General features: G+C 42.7%; 1 protein-coding gene across 1 annotated transcript; it reads left to right on the top strand.

Moving 5' to 3' along the window:
• Positions 1-5249: 5249 nt before the first annotated feature.
• LOC130037214 (transmembrane protein 184C-like) lies at positions 5250-6467 on the top strand. Its single transcript, XM_056128897.1, has one exon. The coding sequence runs from the start codon at positions 5250-5252 to the stop codon at positions 6465-6467; it is 1218 nt and encodes a 405-aa protein (XP_055984872.1).
• The last annotated feature ends 13242 nt before the right edge of the window (positions 6468-19709 follow it).

Genomic DNA, 19709 nt, shown 5'->3' with positions numbered 1-19709 from the left:
TTGTTATTCTACTGTTGAGGGCATCCCCTGAGTTTTTTATTTCATCTACCAAATTTTTTATTAGTGACAATTCTGTTTGTAGCTTTTTTAAAAATTTATGCTCTCATTTCTTTCTGTACTGTATTGACTGCCCCTTCCACCATTTCTTTCATATCCTCTCCATTTTATTGGATGTCCATTCCACTGTTTCTTTGAGCTCAATAACATCCTCTTAGCTTCACCTCAGAATTCTTTATCAGAGAGATTCTTAATGTGGGTATTCCCTGTTGAGGCGTCAGCTTGATCAATAGTGTTCTCTTCTTCCCCCTTCAAGTATAGTATCTTCCTCTTTCAAGTATAGTACGTTGGTGCTCCTGTGCAAATTCTGTGGGACCTCTAACACTGATCCAGGCAATATTTTCTTTTGAATTAGGTTTGTACAGATTCTTGTGTTCACAGTTATTTTGTTGAATTTTGCTTGGAATAGAACAGCAGACTACTGGCTTAATGCAGCTGGGGTAGCCAGGCTTTAGTCATAAGAGTTCTGTAAAGGAGGCTGAGATATGGGTCCAGTGCAGCATGAAAGGGAAATTAATTGTCATATGCATGATCTGCAGCAACCCAAGAGGCCATGACCCCTGCCACGGGTATACCTGGGGGGAAGGGTCCCTGCGTTGGTGCAGATCCTGGTTTACAATTCAAGTCTCACTTCTAGAACACTTGTAAAACCGCAGGTGTCCGCTGTCAGGTAGTTGCTCATTTGGGCCTGACGTGCTTTTTAAAACTATTTTTGACAAGAAACTCATGTGGAAATTTGAGTCAGATTAGGAGGGTTGAACGGGTTCTGAGATACTGTTTTCATTAGCACGATGCTGCTGCACATTCCTTCAGTGCAACCTGGTTATTAGGATGGAGCTTTGTTGCTGGAATTCTGCCGGAGCTGTACTTCTCACTGTTTCCCTACTCACTGCTGTACCTGAGAAATTTTTAGTGTTCTGCCTTCCATCTTCCTCTCCCCTTCCCTCTGCAGGTGGAGACTGCTCTGTAAATAACGCACACGCTCCTCCCTCTTCTCACCAGGAACCTGCAACTCTTCATTCTGTCTTCAAGATTCCGACTCATTAGAGTACCTGTCTAGGCTGAATCAACATGGCATTTCTGTTTCTTGCTGGTTTATTCACTTGGTAGCATATGTTTAGGATTTACCATGTGTCAAAATTTCCTGAAAAACACAGTTTTTTGGGTCTTTTTAATTTGCATTAGTGAAACACCATGAGGTGCAGTTGTAGACTTACACATTTTTGTGCTTGGGTTTCAGTTATACAATGATCAAATACCCATCCTTCCACCAGTGCCCATTCTCCACCACCACTTATTCCAGTATCCCTCCCACTCCCCTACCCCCCATCCCATCCTGCCTCTGTGGCAGGGCATTCCCTTTTGTTCTCTCTCTCCTTTTGGGTGCTGTGGTTTGGAAAAGAGGCATTGAGTGGCAATCATGTTCAGTCGATAGTCTACTCTTAGCACGCATCTTCCATCCTGGGAGGATCCTCCCAACACCCTTTATTTGGTGCTCCCTTCTCTATCTGAGCTGACTTTTACCCCCAACGTGTGACTGGCCTCCAAGGCATGGAGTAAACCTCCTGGTCCTTATCTCAGCTATTCTTGGGTGTTAGTCTCTTATTTTGTTACTTTATGTTCCCCAGATGAATGCAGTTTTTCTATGTCTGTCCCTCTCTTTCTGACTTATTTCGCTTAACATGATACTTAACATGTAGTACCACTTGTATGTAAATTTCATGACTTCATCTTTTCTAATAGCTACACAGTACTCCATTGTGTAGATGTACCAAAGTTTCTTTAACCAGTCATCTGTTTTCGGGCACTCAGGTTTTTTCCAGATTCTAGCTATTGTAAACAGCGCTGCAATGAACAAACAAGTGCAGATGTCACTTTGATATACGTTTTTGCCTCTCTGGGATGTATTCCCAGGAGTGGTATTGCTGGGTCCAATGGGAGTTCAATTTCTAATTTTTGGAGAATCGTCCATACTGTTTTTGAAAAGAGTTGAACCAGTTGACATTCCCACCAGAAGTGAAGGAGGGTCCCTTTCTCTCCACATCTGCGCCAACACCGGTTGCTTTTGTTCTTTTGGATGTGGGCCAGTCTCTGTGGTGTGAAATGATATCTCATTGTTATTTTGATCTGCATCTTCCTGATGATTAATGGTGTAGAGCATTTTCTCATGTGCCTTTTAGCCATTCGAATTTCTTCTTTGAGAAAGTTTCTATTCATTTCCTCGCCCCATTTTTGATGGGGTCGCATGTTTTCTTCTTGTGGAAGTGTTAAAGGGGTCAGTGCTTAATGATGTGCCCAGAGGAGGGAGGTGTCTGCAAGTCTCTGGCCATGCCATGACCTGGGGTTACTGTGTCACCTGCTCCGGGCTGCTGTCCTTCCTGCTTTCTCAAGGTCCAGCTGTGTCTCCAGGCTTTTTGTTTGTTCCCATTTGACTTGCTTGTGCTTTATTGACTTCTCCACCCAGGAGCCCTTGGGACTAATATTTTCCCCTCTCTCTTTGTTTATGAGCACTGAGACTAGTCATGTGTATGGATTTGGCTTTTTACATAATTAGGTGTTGGTGGTAGGAGTGGGGAGCGGGGGTTGGGTCACACCTGGTGGTGCTTAGGGCTAATTGCTGGCTCTGTGCTCAGGGATCACTCCAGGCAGTGCTCAGGGGGACCATATATGGAGCTGGAGATCAAACTGTGTTCAGCTACACACCTTTACTCTTGTTATATCTCTCTGAACTTACAAAATTGGGTTTAAGATAAACTGCTCCTTTGTAATTGTAATAGCAAATGAACTTTCCCTGTGTCTGTTTCTGTAAAAATGAAAACTAAGTATTTATTAAGAGGTAAGTAAAGTGGTTATTGCTGGAGCATAGTTTTGAGAAAATTAAAAGTGGGGAACACTAGTGAAATTTTAAAAAATATGACATTTTAGGTGATGTGCTTATAATAGTTTTAATACCAGCTATGGGTTTGACAAACAGTTAGAACAGTTCCCTGGCCAACAATTGCCATGTTCCCACCTCCAGAACCATGTTATACTTTTAGTCCATCCCTTCACTATGCTACCACAACCCTTGCTAGGTAATTGCAGTATTATGCATAGAAGCATACATATTTTAATAACTTTTTGTATCTTGAAATGCTGTAAACTTGTGCCTGTTTCTTATTTTCACAAAGAGTTTGAAATCAGGTTGAATATGGAAGCTATTTTTTGAAAGTAATTTATTCATATGATGCTTACTTGTATAGCCTTTATGTCTATTACATAGAGTAGGTAGGGATTGAAGGAGATTTTGTTACTGGGTTTAAGTTTGTAACATTCTTTAACTGTTATGGAATTGGAGAGTTGCAGTTAAACCTGAGCCCTTAGGTAAGATTTTCAGTTGTAACTGTAGTCTGACAGTGTATGAGATGAGTTTCTAGTTCTCATCTGACAGGGTAGGAGATAAGTTTCTGTTGTTCTCGATGAGTTTGTCTTGAGATTTCTCAATTGTGTTAATATTTCAAAGAACTGCCTTCTGTGTCAGCTGAATCATGTCTTTATTTCTTATTTCCTTCATCTACTTTTGATATGGTAGTTCTTCATGGCCTACTTTCTTACTTTTGCTGGGTTCTCCTCAGAAATTCTCCAGAGTCACTCCTGTAGTACTCAGGGCCTCTGTATGGTGCTGGGCACCATGTGGTTGTTAAGGATTAAGCCCAGGCCGTGCCAATACAAGTCATGCCTTCCATCTTGTGTAGTTCACGCCCAGCCCTTTCTCTAGCTTTTAAGGGTAGAAACTTTGGGGATCTATTTGAAGACTTGCCCTTTGGGCTCAGAGAGTCCACAAGTCCCTGGTGGTACTTATTGACTACTCCTGCCTCAGTCTGTGCGTGTTGCTGCTGGCATTTCTGGGGGGCATATGTGGTGCTGGGGGTCAAACTAGGGTTGGACATGTGCAAGGCCAGTCTCTTAACCCCTGTGATATATCTCTACACCTCACTAGAAGTGCATTTATAAGTTTTTTTTTCCTCGAGAGACTGCATTAATCACACTAATTTGTTTCACATGTTTATGCAACTAAAAATGCTGATTTGAATTTTGTATTCCACATGCCGATGCTTCTTTGGAAGTTTACTGTTTAACTTACAAGCGTATTGATGCTTTTCCAACATCTGTCTTTTCCTAATTTCTACTTTAAGCCAGGTTTTTCAGAGAATAAATTTTTGAAATCTTTTCAATCTTGTTACATTTTATCAGCATTCATTATGAGCTTTGGAGAACAAAATCAGTGTTTTTTTTTTTGTCCCATCTGAAAGTGCTCTGGGTGTACTGCAATCCATATGATCAGGCCTCATTCCTGGTGGAGGTCAGAGCAGCCATACTGTGTATCGGGGCTCTAAGCCAGGTCAGCTATCTACAAGGCAAGAACACTTTTGCTGTTCTATCAATCCAGCCCTTGAAATCAGTATTTATATTGGATTGTTGCTGGGTTTTATGTTCCAAACTAGGCTTCTGCAGCGATCACACATTCAGGACATACCACGATCATTAAGAATGCCAGGATGATCAGCATTAGGGGAAGGATTAACTCCCTCCACTTATTTAATTGCTTAATGTGCTTAATGAGACAGGAACACTGTATGTAGTAGATGATTCCACAAAAACCTGAGGCCGGGAAAGCAGATCTGCCCGGGAATGAGGCAACCAGGGCGCTCTGCTCTGATGAACTGGACTCGGGGTTTGCGGCTCCAGGCAGATTTCCTTAGAGCCCTGCAGAAGCAGCTCCAGAGTGTACAAACAGTCCGGGGAGTTCCCAGGGAGTGAAGGACCCTCTTGGGCCTCACCCCTGTACATCATCAGCAAGATTGAACCAGGAGAGCCAGGGTGGAAGGTTGGCCCCGAGAGAAGGGGCCGGGACCATCTCAATGTAGGCCACTGCTCTCCTTTAGAGGCCAGACAGAGTGCAGGGGTTCAGGGGCAAGGGGTCGCGCCAGGGGTCCCAGGACTTTGTAAGGGGCCAGATGCAGGCAAGCAGCGAGGATGCTGCCCGCAGCGCCCCCGGCGGCCGTCAGTGGTACAGCGGGGGCGGCGCCCAGCGGTACCCCTGATGTCACACTGCTGCTTTGTTACATGGAATGCGCATCCACCTATAACCTTGGACCTCAGCGCAGGGGCCTCAGAGACTTTCTGCGCTCTTTGCCTTCAGCCTTTGAGAAATGCTCGACACGTGCGTGCCTAAACTTAAGAACTGGAGGCGTTGGATCCGACCGTTAGTGCTGACCCTCTATCTGCTGGCCGTGGTCGTGACCATCCCCCTGGGTGTGTGGCACCTGCAGAAGCTGGAAGTCAGTATCCACACCAAGGCGTGGTTTATCGCCGGGATCTTCGTGCTGTTCACCATCCCCGTGACCTTCTGGGAGATTCTGCAGCACTTGGTGCACTACACGAGGCCCGAGCTTCAGAAACCCATCATGAGGATCCTCTGGATGGTGCCCGTGTACAGCATAGACAGCTGGGTGGCTCTTAAGTATCCGTCCATCGCCATCTACGTGGACACCATGCGGGAGTGTTACGAAGCGTATGTCCTCTACAACTTTATGAACTTCCTATTCAACTACTTGAAGAGCCAGTACCCCAACCTGGAAGCTATGATGCAAGGCAAAGAGAAGACGCAGCCCCCCATACCCTTCTGCTGCTGCCCACCCTGCCCCGTGGGAGAGGTGTTGCTGTACCGGTGCAAGCTGGGAGTGCTGCAGTACATCCTAATCAGGCTGATCACCACCTACGCCGCCGTGATCTGTGAGATATTCAAGGTGTACAGTGAAGGAACCTTCAGCTTGCACAGAGCCTGGATGTATTTGGTCATCATCCACAACGTGTCCCAGTTCTTTGCCATGTATAGCCTCCTGATATTTCATAAAGCCCTGAAAGAGGAGCTGAGGCCCATCCAGGCAATAGGAAAGTTCCTTTGTGTGAAGCTTGTCGTTTTTGTCACATTCTGGCAAGCAGTGTTGATTGCTTTGCTGGTGAAATTTGGTGTAATTTCCCAGAACTCCACCTGGGAGTGGCAGACAGAAGAGACAGTGGCCACGGGGCTGCAGGACTTTATCATCTGCATAGAAATGTTCATTGCCGCCATAGTCCACCACTACACCTTCTCTTATGCCCCTTATATGGGAGACGAAGAACGAGGAACATGTTGCTCTTTGTTCCTAGAAATATGGGATATCTCTGACATCAAAAGTGACATTTCTAAGCAGGCGAAGAACATTAGCAAAACGTTAAGGGGGAAACCAAAAAGTAAAACTGTTCCAATGGACGAAGATGAGCAATTCAACCTGTTGTCTTCGTCACCAGACACTTCAGTCACTTCTTCCACATCACTGCCACACATTGGTAGTCACCAAGAGCTTGAAGAAGTCCTGGTAGAATAGAATGTGCCTAGTACAGTTACATATACGTAAGTCATGTAAAATGACACAGAAGAACACATGGAAGAAGCTGAGACTTCAGAATCCATAAGCCATAATCCATCATCCAGTGCTGTACTCCTCAATACTTTTTATTTCTCTGTGTTCCTCTTTCTTCCCTTCTTCATTTCCTCCTACTGTATTCCCCTCTCCCTTTCTCCTTTTTATTTTATTCTTTTTCCTCCCTCCCATCCTAGAGCAATGCAGAGGACCATCGCTTGGACAGCCAATCTATGGAGAAGACATCAGACATAAGGACGTTCGGTCCAGGTACAAGTTCCAGTTCTGCACAGACTCATTAGGCTCACCTTGACCTGCCTCCAGTGAGGCTCCCACACTACCACAGGCAGACAGGGAGTGTCCCAGTGTCTGCCCACAGGAACTGAGGGGGGGGTGTTTTCTTTCATTCTTTTCCTCCTTCCTTCCTTCCCTCCCTCCCTGCCTCCCTCCCTCCCCTACTTCGCTCCTTCCCTCCCTCCTTCCCTCCCTCCCTCCCTCCCTCCTTCCCTCCTTCCCTCCCTTCCTCCCTCCCTCCCCTCCTCCTATCCTTCCATTGTTCCTCCCTTCTTCCCTCCTTCCCTCCCTCCCTCCTTCCCTCCTTCCCTCCCTTCCTCCCTCCCTTGGTCCCCTCCTCCTATCCTTCCTTTGTTCCTTCCTTCTTCCCTCCCTCCCTCCCTCCCTCCCCTCCTTCACTCCTTCCCTCCGTCCTTCCCTCCCTTCCTCCCTCCCTCCGTCCTTCCCTCCTTCCCTCCCTTCCTCCCTCCCTGCCTCCCTACGTCCCCTCCTACTATCCTTCCTTTGTTCCTTCCTTCCCTCCCTCCTTCCCTCCCTCCGTCCCTCCCTCCTTCCCTCCATCCTTGGCTCCCTCCTTCCCTCCATCCTTGGCTCCCTCCTTCCCTCCCGTCCTCCCTCCCTCCTTCCCTCCCTTCCTCTCTCCCTCCCTCCTTTCCTCCCTCCTTCCCTCCTTCCCTCCCTCCCTCCCTTCCTTCCTTCCTTCCTTCCTTCCTCCCTCCCTCCCTCCCTGCCTCTTCCCTTCCCTCCCTTCCTTCCTTCCTTCCTTCCTTCCTTCCTTCCTTCCCTCCCTCCACTTCCTCCTTCCCTTTTCCTTCCTTCCTTCTCCTTCATATCATCTTTCTTTTCTATTTCTTTCTCTTTTGTTTTCTTCCTTTATTTTTTCTTATTCCTCTCTCCCGTTCTCTCCTTCCCTCTTTTCCTACGTCCTTCATCTTTCTCTTTTACTTCCTTCCTCTCTTTTTCCTTTCTCCCTTTCCTTTTTGCTCTCTCTACACCTTCCTACCTCTGTTCTTAACTCTTTCCTTCTTTCTCTTCCATTTCTTTCTTTCCTTACTTCCTTCATTCCTTCGTTCCATCCTCGTTTCTTTTTCTTCCTTTTATTTTTCTTCCTTTCTTTCTTCACTCATTGATTCCCTCCTCCCTCACTTCCTCCCCATTTCTTTTTCTTTCTTTTGTTTCTTTTATTCTATTTTATTTCTTCCTTTATTTCTCTACCTTCCTTTTTCTTCCATTCTTCATTCCCTCCTACCATACTCCCCTCTCCATTTACCCCCTTTTTTTAATACGTTCGTTCTTTTTTCTTCCTTCCATCCGATTTCTTTCTTTCCCTCCCTTCCTTCAGTCCTGGAATCCTCCAGTTTTCTTCTTCTTTCCTTCCTTCTGGATTTCCTTCCTTCCTTCCTTCCTTCTTCTCCTCTTCCTTCCATTCTTTCCTTTCTTACTTTTGATACTTGCTTCTTTTGGTTTTTCTTTCCCTTATTTCTAACTTTCTTTCTTTGATTTCTTTCTTCATTCTTGCTTATTCCCTTCTCCTTCAATTCTGTCTTCTTTTAGCCTTTCCTCCCACCATTCTTTTCCTTCTTCTTTTTCACCAATTCTATCCTTTATTTATCTTCTTTTCTCAGGGCTTACTCCACAGTCCCCGCTTAGGGAACACTCCTATTGGTGATTAGGGGACCACATAAATTGCCAGGGATCCAATCTGGGTTGGCTGTGTAGAAAACAAATGCCCTACTGTAATAATAGTACAGGCCCTCCCGTTGATCATCAATTTGCTCGAGCGGGTCCAGTAACGTCTCCATTGGAGACTTTGTTGTTACTGTGTCTGGCATATTGAATACTCTCGGTAGCTTGCCGGGCTCTCCGAGAGGGGCGGAGGAATCGAACTCGGGTCGGCCATGTTGGCTGCATGCAAGGCAAACGCCCTACCCACTGTGCTATCGCTCCAGCGTAATAATAGTAATAATAGTACAGCAGGTGGGAAATTTTCCCTGAACAAGACCGCCCTGGCTTAGATCTGCAGTATCCTGTATGGTGCCCCGAGAACTGCCAAGAGTAATTAGAGTGCCAGCAGTAACCCATGAGCATTGCCAGTGTGACCCAAAGAGCTAAAGAATGGCAAATGCCATACCTGCTGCACTCTCATTAGCAAGAAAGCGGTGGTGGGTTTGGGAGAATTGTATGAAATATTTGCACCTAAAACTCAGAAGATTGAAAGTTAGTTTCTTGTACAGAAAAATAAATGGTTCCAGGTCCTTCCCTAGATGTCCAGGCCTCACCTTTACTTGTGAATGATAACCATGTCCTGTCCCTGACACTTTCTGGACCCGTGGACGACTTCCCTGTCCTGTCCCAAGCTGTCTACTTGCCCCCCCACGAACAATGCCTGGGTCCTGTCCCTGCGTTGCTCTCTATCTCATCTAAGCTTTCCTCTGTCTCCAGCACAGCTGCCCAGGCAGATTAGATCCTATGTTCTGTACCATCAAATGGGCTTCACAGCTCTATCCCAGCAGTTCCTGTCATGCAGTCCTTGCTTTCCTACTCTCTGGCCATGTTCATGTGTGTGTGGGTGAGAGTCCTGTGCTCAGTGCCTTGTCACTACAGGGCATCTTGAGCCCTGCCTGGGTCTGAGCCCCATGTCTAGGAAAGACCTGATCCATGGAGAGAGGAGAGAGTCCAGAGAATGTGTGCTCAGAGACAGAGGGAGGGGGGCTTCCTTTTATCTACTGCCGAGTCCCACCCCAAGCCATCCTATTCTACGTTCTGATTGCCTGGTCCATAGGCAGAGATTGAAAGTGACCTAGCACTCTACACCTCAGCTTCTGCTGAAGAATTCCCCTAAATTATTAATTTATCCCCTAAAGCATTAACTCCTAATGTCAGGAGTGATTACCCTAAATTTATTTTAGGGATTGGACCAAAGGCCCATCTTCTGAAATGACTTCTTGTTGACATGTGGGTGCTGGTCTTTCTTTGGACCCCTAGGATACAACTCCTGTTCCCTAACTGGAGCTCTGGTGAAGCTGTGGTTAGTTTCTATGATGGTGGTCGAATGATCATTGGGGTTTCAAGACTCTAGTGTGACAGACATGGTTAGACATGTGGCAACTAAATCCCATTTCACTAAAACCAAAGAACATTAGAGCAAATATTCTCATATGAAGAAATAGAAAGTATAAAGTACTCCCTTGCCCCTATAGAAAGACATAAAACCATTTCCAAGAGAAGAAAACAATTATTAACCTTGAAAATATATATCTATTTTGTAGATGCTGTGCTTCAAACTTCTTGTCCCTGTGGTTTGCAGTGTTGGATTCTAGAGCAACTATTTCTGGGACCTAGGACTTGGTGGGTAGTCCTGTAACCAGTGCTTGTTATTATCATGGACGGGGTCTCTGCAGAAGTTTCTCCTATTTGGACATTCACTTTTCCAGTGCCCGTCCTGATGGCAGAAGTGGCATATCCCTTTTGAGTTTCTGTTGAAGTCCTCAAATGCAAAACCACTCTTGGGCTCTATTTCTTCCTGTGCCCTCTTGTTCTCTGTTGCAATAGATTGCCAAAGCCCCTTTCAATAGTTCTCCAAGGACAACCTCCAGACCCACACCTATCTTCTGAAACTTTCTCCGTATATCTGGGGCAGCCTGCATAAACATTTTTTTCCATAAGATTAGTTCACCTTGCATAGGATCAGGATTTAGGTAGTGTATTTTCTAATTGCTTCCCTGACACTCTAAAGATATTGTGGGTGTTTTCTCTGGTTCCTGCTCAATAATGATCAACAAAGCATAATTAAGGGGTCAGTCTCTGCTTCTTGATATTTTCCCTACTCTGTAACTCACAGTGTCTAGGCACCAAGCAGCAGTTGGCTGGTTGTAATTCCATCCTGAGTCTACAGGAGAGACTGCCACTGCGCTGTGGAATATATTTTATTTATCAAAGGATTCTGAATTCTCCAGAAATGATTATATGACTCAGCTAAGTACATAATCAAGTTATGTACTTTTGTACAGTACTCTTTTGTTTGTTTTTAAGTTTTGATTTAAGATGAGTATTATAACTTTCCATGCCATTTCACACATTTGCAGAAAGCCCTGGAACTTCATTATGTACTTCTCAGGGTCATTCGAGAATCTCCCTAGATCTGGCTTTATCTGGCCTATAACTTTCAAGGAGAAAGGCACATGGATCCTGGATATTTCCTGCATCCCTGGGGAGCCTCCTGAAGTGGGCACAAAGCCATAAATCCTAAGTCTCCTGCTTTCCTGATAGTCAACAGGTCCATTTGTGGGTATGGATAAGGGAGAAACAACTCTGGGGCTATGAGCACTGCAGGAAGAGGGCTCTTAGGGGTTGTCCATTGTTCTAGTCTCATGGTATTTGGCAAGAAAAGAGGGTACCAATTTACAATTCCAACAAAGTCCAGGTTTTTCTCATAAAGCATAAAGCAGGTGAACATAAGGTGAACAATGTGCTTACCCATATTTTTACAAAACTAATAGAGTTCCCAGACAGCACTATGGTTTATACTTCCTTGTGCTGGCCATACTTGACCTCCCAAATTGTGTTGTGGCCAGACTTGGTACAGAAGTGGCTGAGTCCTTCTTTATGGAGAAACTTCAAATCAAACTTTCCTCAGTTGTTCATTGGACAGCCCGATGGTGTGTCATCTGGAACCATTTGGTGGTTTCTCCATCTGAAAACATACAAGTAGAAGAAATATTTCGGTGGCTGCTGTGTCACCATTCAGTGAATTACACAAGCCTGAGGATATAGCCTTCCTGAGTTCCTCAAGTCAGTTTAGGAGACATTTTCTTGTACCACCTTAAGTCTCTTTGCTCATTTTTCAGTGCTCTCTGGTTTCATATTGGCTAGGCCTGGAACTCACAGCTTGCATTAGAAGCTTTTTCCTTATATCAAAGGTTAGCTGTCTGATAACTGTACAGGAGCAAATTATCCAAATGACAATACCTTCCTTCCCTCACCAGACTCAGCATCCTTAATGTCTGATGGTGAGCACCCATGAATGAGGCGTGTCTGTGCCTACTGGCAGCATAGACTGCCCTGGACGTTCAGAGAAAGTTTCAAATAGTAGGCTTGGTTTCAAGGGTTAGCCTTGGAGAACTACTGAAAGTGAGATAGAAAGTCGATTGAAATAGGGAAAAGAGGACACAGGAATCGAGCCCGAACTGCTGTTGCATTTGAGAACTTCAAAACCAGCTCCAAAGGGAGATGTTATTACTGCCATCAGGAAGGGCATTGGAAAAGTAAATGTGCAATTAGAGAAAACTTCTGCAGAAACCCATTTCCATGATAATAGTCACTGATTAGAAGACTACCCACTAAAACCCAGGTCACAGAAATAATTATTTTAGATTCCAACACAAACTACAAGGACAAGAACTATGAAGCCCAAAATCTAGAAGATGCAAAATATCTCCTCAAGGCTAATAGTTAAATGTGTTTTTCACTTGTAAATGGTTCTATATGTTTCTATGGGTGTTAAGGGATGTTTTTATATTTTCTGTTTCTTCATATGGGAATATTCTCTCCAAAGTTCCCTGGTCTTAGTGAAATAGATTTTAGTTGTCACAGGTCTGAGCGTGTCTGTCTCTCAAGTCTTGGAGCCCCACTAATTATCTGACCAGCCATCAGGGACACTGACTCCTACCCCACTGTTCCAGTTAGGGAACAAGTGTGGCACCTAGGAGTCCCAAGCAAAACGAGCGTCCACATGCCAACAGGAAGGAGTTTTAGAAGATAGGCCTTTGCCACAATCCCTAAAAGAATTTAAGGTAACCACTACTCAGGGCGGGGGGAGGGAGACACAGCAGGAGCTGAGGTGTAGAGTCCCAGGAACAGGGAGCCAATCTCAGCCCATGGAACAGGGAGTCAATCTGAACACAGAATTGGAATGCTGAGGGTAGGATTTGGCAGCAGATTAAAGGAAGTCCCGAGTTGGGGTGCTCTCTCTATCTGTCTGTCTCTATCTCTCTTTCTCTGTCTTTCTCTGTCTGTATCTCTGTCTCTGTCTCTGTCTCTGTCTCTTTCTCTGTCTCTGACTCTCTCTCTCTGACTCTCTCTCTGTCTCTCTCTCTGAGAACATGCATTCTGGATACTGTCCTCCCAATAGATTAGGTAGTGTGGTGTACCCTGACACGAGGCACAGTATCACTCGTGCCCAGATTCTGGCAGTTAGAGGCAAGGCTCTGATGCTCAGGATAGCTCAGGTACAGGCAGGGCTCAGACATCCAGATAGTTACAAGGTTCTGAGCACAGGACTCTCACCAGCAGACAGATGGCCCTGGCCAGAGAGTAGCAAAACCAGGACTAAAAGACAAACTGCTGGGGCACAGCTGACAGGTCCAGTGATGGTGCGAAACCTAGGCATCTTGTCCCCATGGGTGGCGGTGGCCCCATGTGAGGATAGAGAACAGCTCCTGCTGCTCAACTATCAATTGGTTCCTTTGCCAAATGCAGCATCTCTTAGGCCCATCTCAGTTTTGAGGGGATACCTCAGTGCTCAGTGGTTACTCCTGGATCTGCCCTCATTACTTACTTCTGGCGATGATCAGGGAACCTAACAGGATGCTGAGGATTAAACCCGGGTTGGCTGTGGGAAAGTAAATACCCTACCTCCTATACTATCGCTCAGTCCTTTCCTCCATCCACTTCTTGATAAGGTCTTTGGATATTTTTCTTTGATCTTTTTAAGTAGTTTAAATATCCTGGAGATCAACCCTTTATGATGTGTTGAATGCAAGATTTTTTCACATTTCGTTGGCTGTCTTTTAGTTTCAGCCTTTCATTTTTCCATGCAGAAACATTTTAATATAGTCCCATTTGTTTATTTTTAATTCTGTTTCCTTTGCCAATCATATCATTGAAGACATCTTTGAGGTTGAAATCTCAGACTATTCTGCCTATATTTTCCTAAATGTACTTTAGTTTCCAGTTAGATCTCAAGATCCTTTATTCTCTTTGATTTGACTTTTGGATGTGGATCCAGCTTTAATGTTCTACCTGTGGTTATCCAATTTTCTCAGCAACATTTCTTGAAGAGGCTATCTTTACTCCTTTTCATGTTCTCACCTCCTTTTATCAACGTTATGTCTATAAACATTTTTTTACCTTGAGTATTCAATTCTTAACATTGATCATAAAACCAAACTTTATTCCAGTACCTTGCAGTACCTTTATTCCAGTAACTTGAATAAAACCTAATTTTAGGCCAGTACCCTGCAGTTTTGATCTGTATAGTTTTATAAATATAGTTTCAAATTATAGGTAATGAGATACCTACAAATCTCTTCTTTTTCAGTATGGATTTGACTTTTTGTGGTTTCTTGTGATTCCGTACAAACTATATTGCTGACTTTTCTAGGTCTTTGCAGAATGTCATCTGAATTTGGATGGGAATTATGTTGAATATATGAGCTAAGGTAGATTAATAATTTTAATAAATTTAGTCTTTCTGTCTGTAATTGTGCATGGAATTGTTTTTTATTTCCTAAGGTCTTCTATGTCTTTATTAAGTGGTTGAAAGTTTTCATGATGTAGATCTACATCTTTTGTTAGGTTTAATCAGAGATACTTGATATTTTGGAAACTGATATATTTATTTTGAATTTAAATGGGATAGACTCCTTGGTGGCTTACTCCTCTCATTCACTGATTTGTATATAAGAATGACTCCAATGTTTGTGCATTGGGTTTTTTACAGCGAGTTTTACTGTATTGATTTATTAATTTTAGTAGCATTTGGTTGACTCTTTAGGGTCTTCTAAATATACTATCACGTCATGGTCAAATAGTAATGATTGGACTTCTTTCACAATTTTGATCCCTTGATTCATTTTTCTTGCCTTGTTGCTGTAGCCAGGACTTTTAATAAAATATTGAATAAAGGTGGAGGATGAAAGGATAGTGGACATCCTTGTACCTTATCTGAGAAGAAATATTTTGCATTTTTTATTATTAAGAATGATACTGGCTGTTGGGCTGGATGGATAACACAGTGAGTAAGGTGCTTGTCTTGCATGTGGCTGACCCGGGTTTAATCCCTAGCATCCAATATGGTCCCTGAATCAGTCAGGAGAGTGACTCCTGAGTTTGGTGAGAAAACTGAAGGGTGTTATCAAAAATCATGAAAATAAAATAAAAACAATTAAAAAAAACAAAGATCTTGGCCTTGGGCTTGTTACAGATGGTCATTACTGCCTTGAAAAGGGTTTCTTCCACCCCTATTTTAATAAAGTTCTTTTGTTCAACATGAATGGATTCTGAAACTTGTCAGAAGTTATCTCTGCATTCACCAATATGATCTATGATTCTTTTCTTCCATATTAGTAAAAACCTTCTTTGAAAGTCAGATAGAACTTTCCAGTAACCCCATTGGACCTGGAATGTTGTTCTTGATGAGACTACTTAGTCATGATTGGTCTATTAATAAACACTACATCCTTCTCATTCAGATTTTTAAAATGATATGATTCTAAGAGGGCTGGAGCGATAGCTCAGCGGGTAGGGTGTTTGCCTTGCACGCAGCCAACCAGGCCGACCTGGGTTCAATTCTTCTGCCCCTCTTGGAGAGCCTGGCAAGCTACCAAGAGTATCTCACCTGCATGGCAAAGCCTGGCAAGATACCCATGATGCATTCGATATGCCAAACACAGTAACAATAAGTCTCACAATGGAGACGTTACTGGGCCCGCTCGAGCAAATCAATTTACAATAGGAGGACAGACAGTGCTGATTCTAAGAATCTGTTCATTTCTTCCAGATTCTTCAACTTAATATCATAAAGTTTTTCATTGTGACCTCTTACATACTGAAATTCCAAGGGATCTGTTATAATCTACACTTTTGGTCTCTGATTTATTTTATTTGAACATTTTTTTTCTTTTCTCTTGATTGTGAGTATAGTGAAAGGTTTGTCTCTCTTGCTTATCATTTGAGGAAGCAGCTGCTAGTTTTATTGATTCTTTGAATTTCTTTTGTGCTTTCTATATTATTGATTTCCTCTCTTGACTTAAATTTTATCCTTTCACTCTTTGTATTTTATTTGTGGGCTGGAGCGATAGTACAGCGGGCAGGGTGTTTGCCTTGCACGTGGCTGACCTGGAATCACTTCCTCCGTCCCTCTTTGAGAGCCAGACAAGCTACCGAGAGTATCCCGCCCACACGGCAGAGCCTGGAGAGCTCCCCATGGCGTATTCGGTATGCCAAGCACAGTAACAACAAGTCTCACAATGGAGACGTTACTGGTGCCCGCTCGAGCAAATAGATGAACAATGGTAGGACAGTGCTACAGTGCTATTTTATTTGTAGTTCCTTCTCCAGATTTTGAGACATGTATTTAGGTTGTTGATTTGAAGTTTTGGGTGTGTAGGGACACCTGGTCCTGTTCCCCAAACTAAAGGCTTCAGGCCAATTTGTTTTCATTTTCCCAACCCCTTAGTTTCCTTGTCAGTTGCTTCCTTAAGCCTGTTCCAAAGAAGAGCCATTATCCAGTTATAATTCATGTGGGCCCTGACACACTCCCTTGTAGAAGTCAGGCTAGTATAGAGCTTGTCTCAGGGCCATCCAAGGAAGTATTAGGATTTAAGACCAATGTAAGGCAACTCAAGCTTAAAATAAGTGAATGTGATGAGTGCCCATGTTCTTTAATCAGAGTCCACCTGCATTGCTAGTATTTTAGAATTAATCCACTCACACATTGATTTATAGAAAAAGCATAGCTTTATAAGTATTCCTTGTCCAACACAACAAGAAATTGACATGAGCAAAACACACAAAAGGCATTAAGGAAAGATACAAGCAAATATCTCACTAACATCCTGATGTGTAATACTCAGGTAATTAAATGAAAGAACACAATGTTTCTAAATTCATTTCAAACAAACATATGGTATGATCATGCACCAAATTATTTAATTTTATGCTCATCTTCAATATTTTGTTACACGCATAACAACTCTATTTTTCCTTTTCTTTGACTTTCTCTTTTTCTCTTCTTTACTTCAGTTAAAGGTTGGGAGTGAGGAAGCTGAGGTCTTGTGCCTGGCTCTGTGCTCAGGGATCCTGGCAGGACTCAGGGGACCATATAGGGATCAAACTGGTCTGTCACATGCACGGCAAACACTCTACTTGCTGTAATATCGCTTGGGCCTCCTCTATATCTTTTAAGCTTTAAAATTGTGTAAAAACATTCTATTTGATGTAATATTTAGCTTAACCACATTTTCCCCATCTGCAGTACACAGTTTAGATAATGTTAGACACTGTTCATATTTATATCTTTAAAACAGTGCTTGAAAATTAACACAATTTTATGAAAGGGGACAATATTTAAAATCAGTTATATCTACCTTAGTTTGAAGTCAAATATTTCTTCTAGCTTTCTATTTTTCCTCCTTTTTATTAAAGGCCATTTTCCCACGAGACAATAACTTCTACTACAGTATTTAAAATCTTAAGTTCCCTTTACCCTAAGACATATTTTGTTTTCCTAAAATTCCCTATTCATAAAGCACTCAGAACTGTTCTTAAAAATATCATACTATCAAACCATCACCTGAGATAGTGATGTCTTCATAATCCCAGCTCTCAGTTTTGCAAAGAGGGATGGGGAGCTAACTGTCATCAGATTGTGCTCCTTTTTCTTTCTTCATTTTATTTCTTCAGGGGAACCTTTCTATGAAGAGCCCAAGTTGTGGTCTCACGTAGTAACAGAAAAGCATGGACACGTGGATTCTCATCCTATCACAGTTCTGAGTTAAAATACTGGAGACATTCGCAAACTTGGTTTAAGAGCCATCATTTCACAGCTACTAACACATGCATAGACTAGACAATATTGGTACACTGAAAATTACAAAACTTTCAAGTGTAACAAAACCCAAACACAAACACATTATTCTATAAATAGCCAAAATCTTTAGAATACTTAACAGTTAACTATTACATACTACACTTTAGCTCCAGCAAAACTTTGCTACTGGGGCTGGAGCAATAGCACAGCGGGTAGGGCCTTTGCCTTGCACACGGCCGACCCGGGTTCGATTCCCAGCATCCCATATGGTCCCCTGAGCACCGCCAGGAGTAACACCTGAGTGCAGAGCCAGGAGTAACCCCTGTGCATCGCCAGGTGTGACCCAAAAAGAAAAAAAAAAAACAAAACAAAAACAACTTTGCTCCTGTTATAAATTAACCTAGTTTTATTTTGCATCCTTAAAACCACAATTTCTAGGAAACAGATATTAAAGAGTTTTAAAAACTCACATATATTATCATATATCAAGAATTATTTAATTTAATCATATATTAAGCACTATAAAAATTTCATATTTATACTTAAGACTTAGGTCATGACTGTGTTTCAGACCAGGTGTCAAAACTACCATATAAGATGATTTGTGTTAATGAAATGCATTTTCATGTTCTATGCAAAATAATTAGCAGTATAGCCTAAAAATTCTTATTATGGCTCTCTGGATTTGCAGAATCCAATAAAAAATTCAGAAACAAACAAAAAATTCTTCTTATAACTGTATCCCATTTTTTAAAACTTAATCCTTCATTTTAGAAATCACCCAAAGTCACAGGGTAACCTAGCAGTTTGAAGTTTAAAACGGCCCCATTTCTCTTCCCTTTCATCTGTAATCCATAGTGAAGAAACAATAAATTCCTGAGCTGGAGACTTCCTCCAGTCTCTTCAGGAGCATCGAGGAATGGAGCTATTGCTAAGGTTACCAAATCAGCCTAACAATTTAAAAGGTAAAGGTAAAGGCCCTCCCCTTGATCGTCGATTTGCTCGAGCGGGCCCAGTAACATCTCCATTGGAGACTTTGTTGTTACTGTGTCTGGCATATCGAATACTCTCGGTAGCTTGCCGGGCTCTCCGAGAGGGGCGGAGGAATCGAACTCGGGTCGGCCATGTTGGCCGCTTGTAAGGCGAACGCCCTACCCGCTGTGCTATCGCTCCAGCCAAAAATCTCAGAGATCAAATATTGCTAGATATGTTAAATTATTGGCTTTTGTGAAGTTTTTATTGAATCACTATGAGATACAGAGTTACAAAGCTTTCATGACCAGGTTTTCAGGCATACAATGTTCCAAAACCCACCCCTCCACCAGTGTCCATTTCCCACCACAAATGACCCGGGGAAAACTCCTGCCACTGCCCCTCCCCTAGCCTGCCTTTATGGCAGGCGCTTTCCTTCTCTCTCTCTTAATTTTGTAGTCAAATACTTAATTTAAATTATGTAGCACATAATAACTATTTGAGCCAGAGCGATAGCATAGCCGGTAGGGCGTTTGCCTGTACATGGCCAACCTGAGTTTGATTCTTCCACCCCTCTCAGAGAGCCCGGCAAACTACCAAGAGTATTCTGCCCGCATGGCAAAGCCTAGCAAGCTACCCATGATGTATTCGATATGCAAAAAAAAAAAAAAAAAACCCATAACAACAAGTCTCACAATGGAGATGTTACTGGTGCCCGCTCAAGAAAATTGATGAACACGATGAACAACGGGAGGACAGAGTTATAGTGACAGTGCTATAATAATTATTTAATAATATAACTTATAAATTATTGTATTATATAACTAACTACAAGTTATATACTTAACTTTATAGTCATATAATTAAAATAGTAAAGATCTTTTTTAAACGACAATGTCTTCCAAATGGATCTTAATTTATAAAAAAGCAAATATCATGAAATGTTTTATTATTCCATTCTATTCATGGAATGATTATTCCTGAGCACTTCCCTTGCTTCCTATCCAAAATTTTCCTTAGAGTCTAGTTCTGGGAAGCCTTGTTCCACAAAAGTTATCACAAAACAATACCTACTTATTAATTTCAACATCATAATTGTAAAACTTTCAAGACAATTTTAAGTCAATTAC

The sequence above is a fragment of the Sorex fumeus genome, unplaced genomic scaffold, assembly GCF_029834395.1.
Source record: "Sorex fumeus unplaced genomic scaffold, SorFum_2.1 ptg000071l, whole genome shotgun sequence".
Classification (NCBI taxonomy): domain Eukaryota; kingdom Metazoa; phylum Chordata; class Mammalia; order Eulipotyphla; family Soricidae; genus Sorex; species Sorex fumeus.
This window is presented reverse-complemented; position numbering and strand designations above follow the sequence as displayed.

Coding starts and splice junctions, on each gene's coding strand:
- LOC130037214 (XM_056128897.1), top strand. CDS start 5,250: ATGCTCGACACGTGCGTGCCTAAACTTAAGAACTGGAGGCGTTGGATC.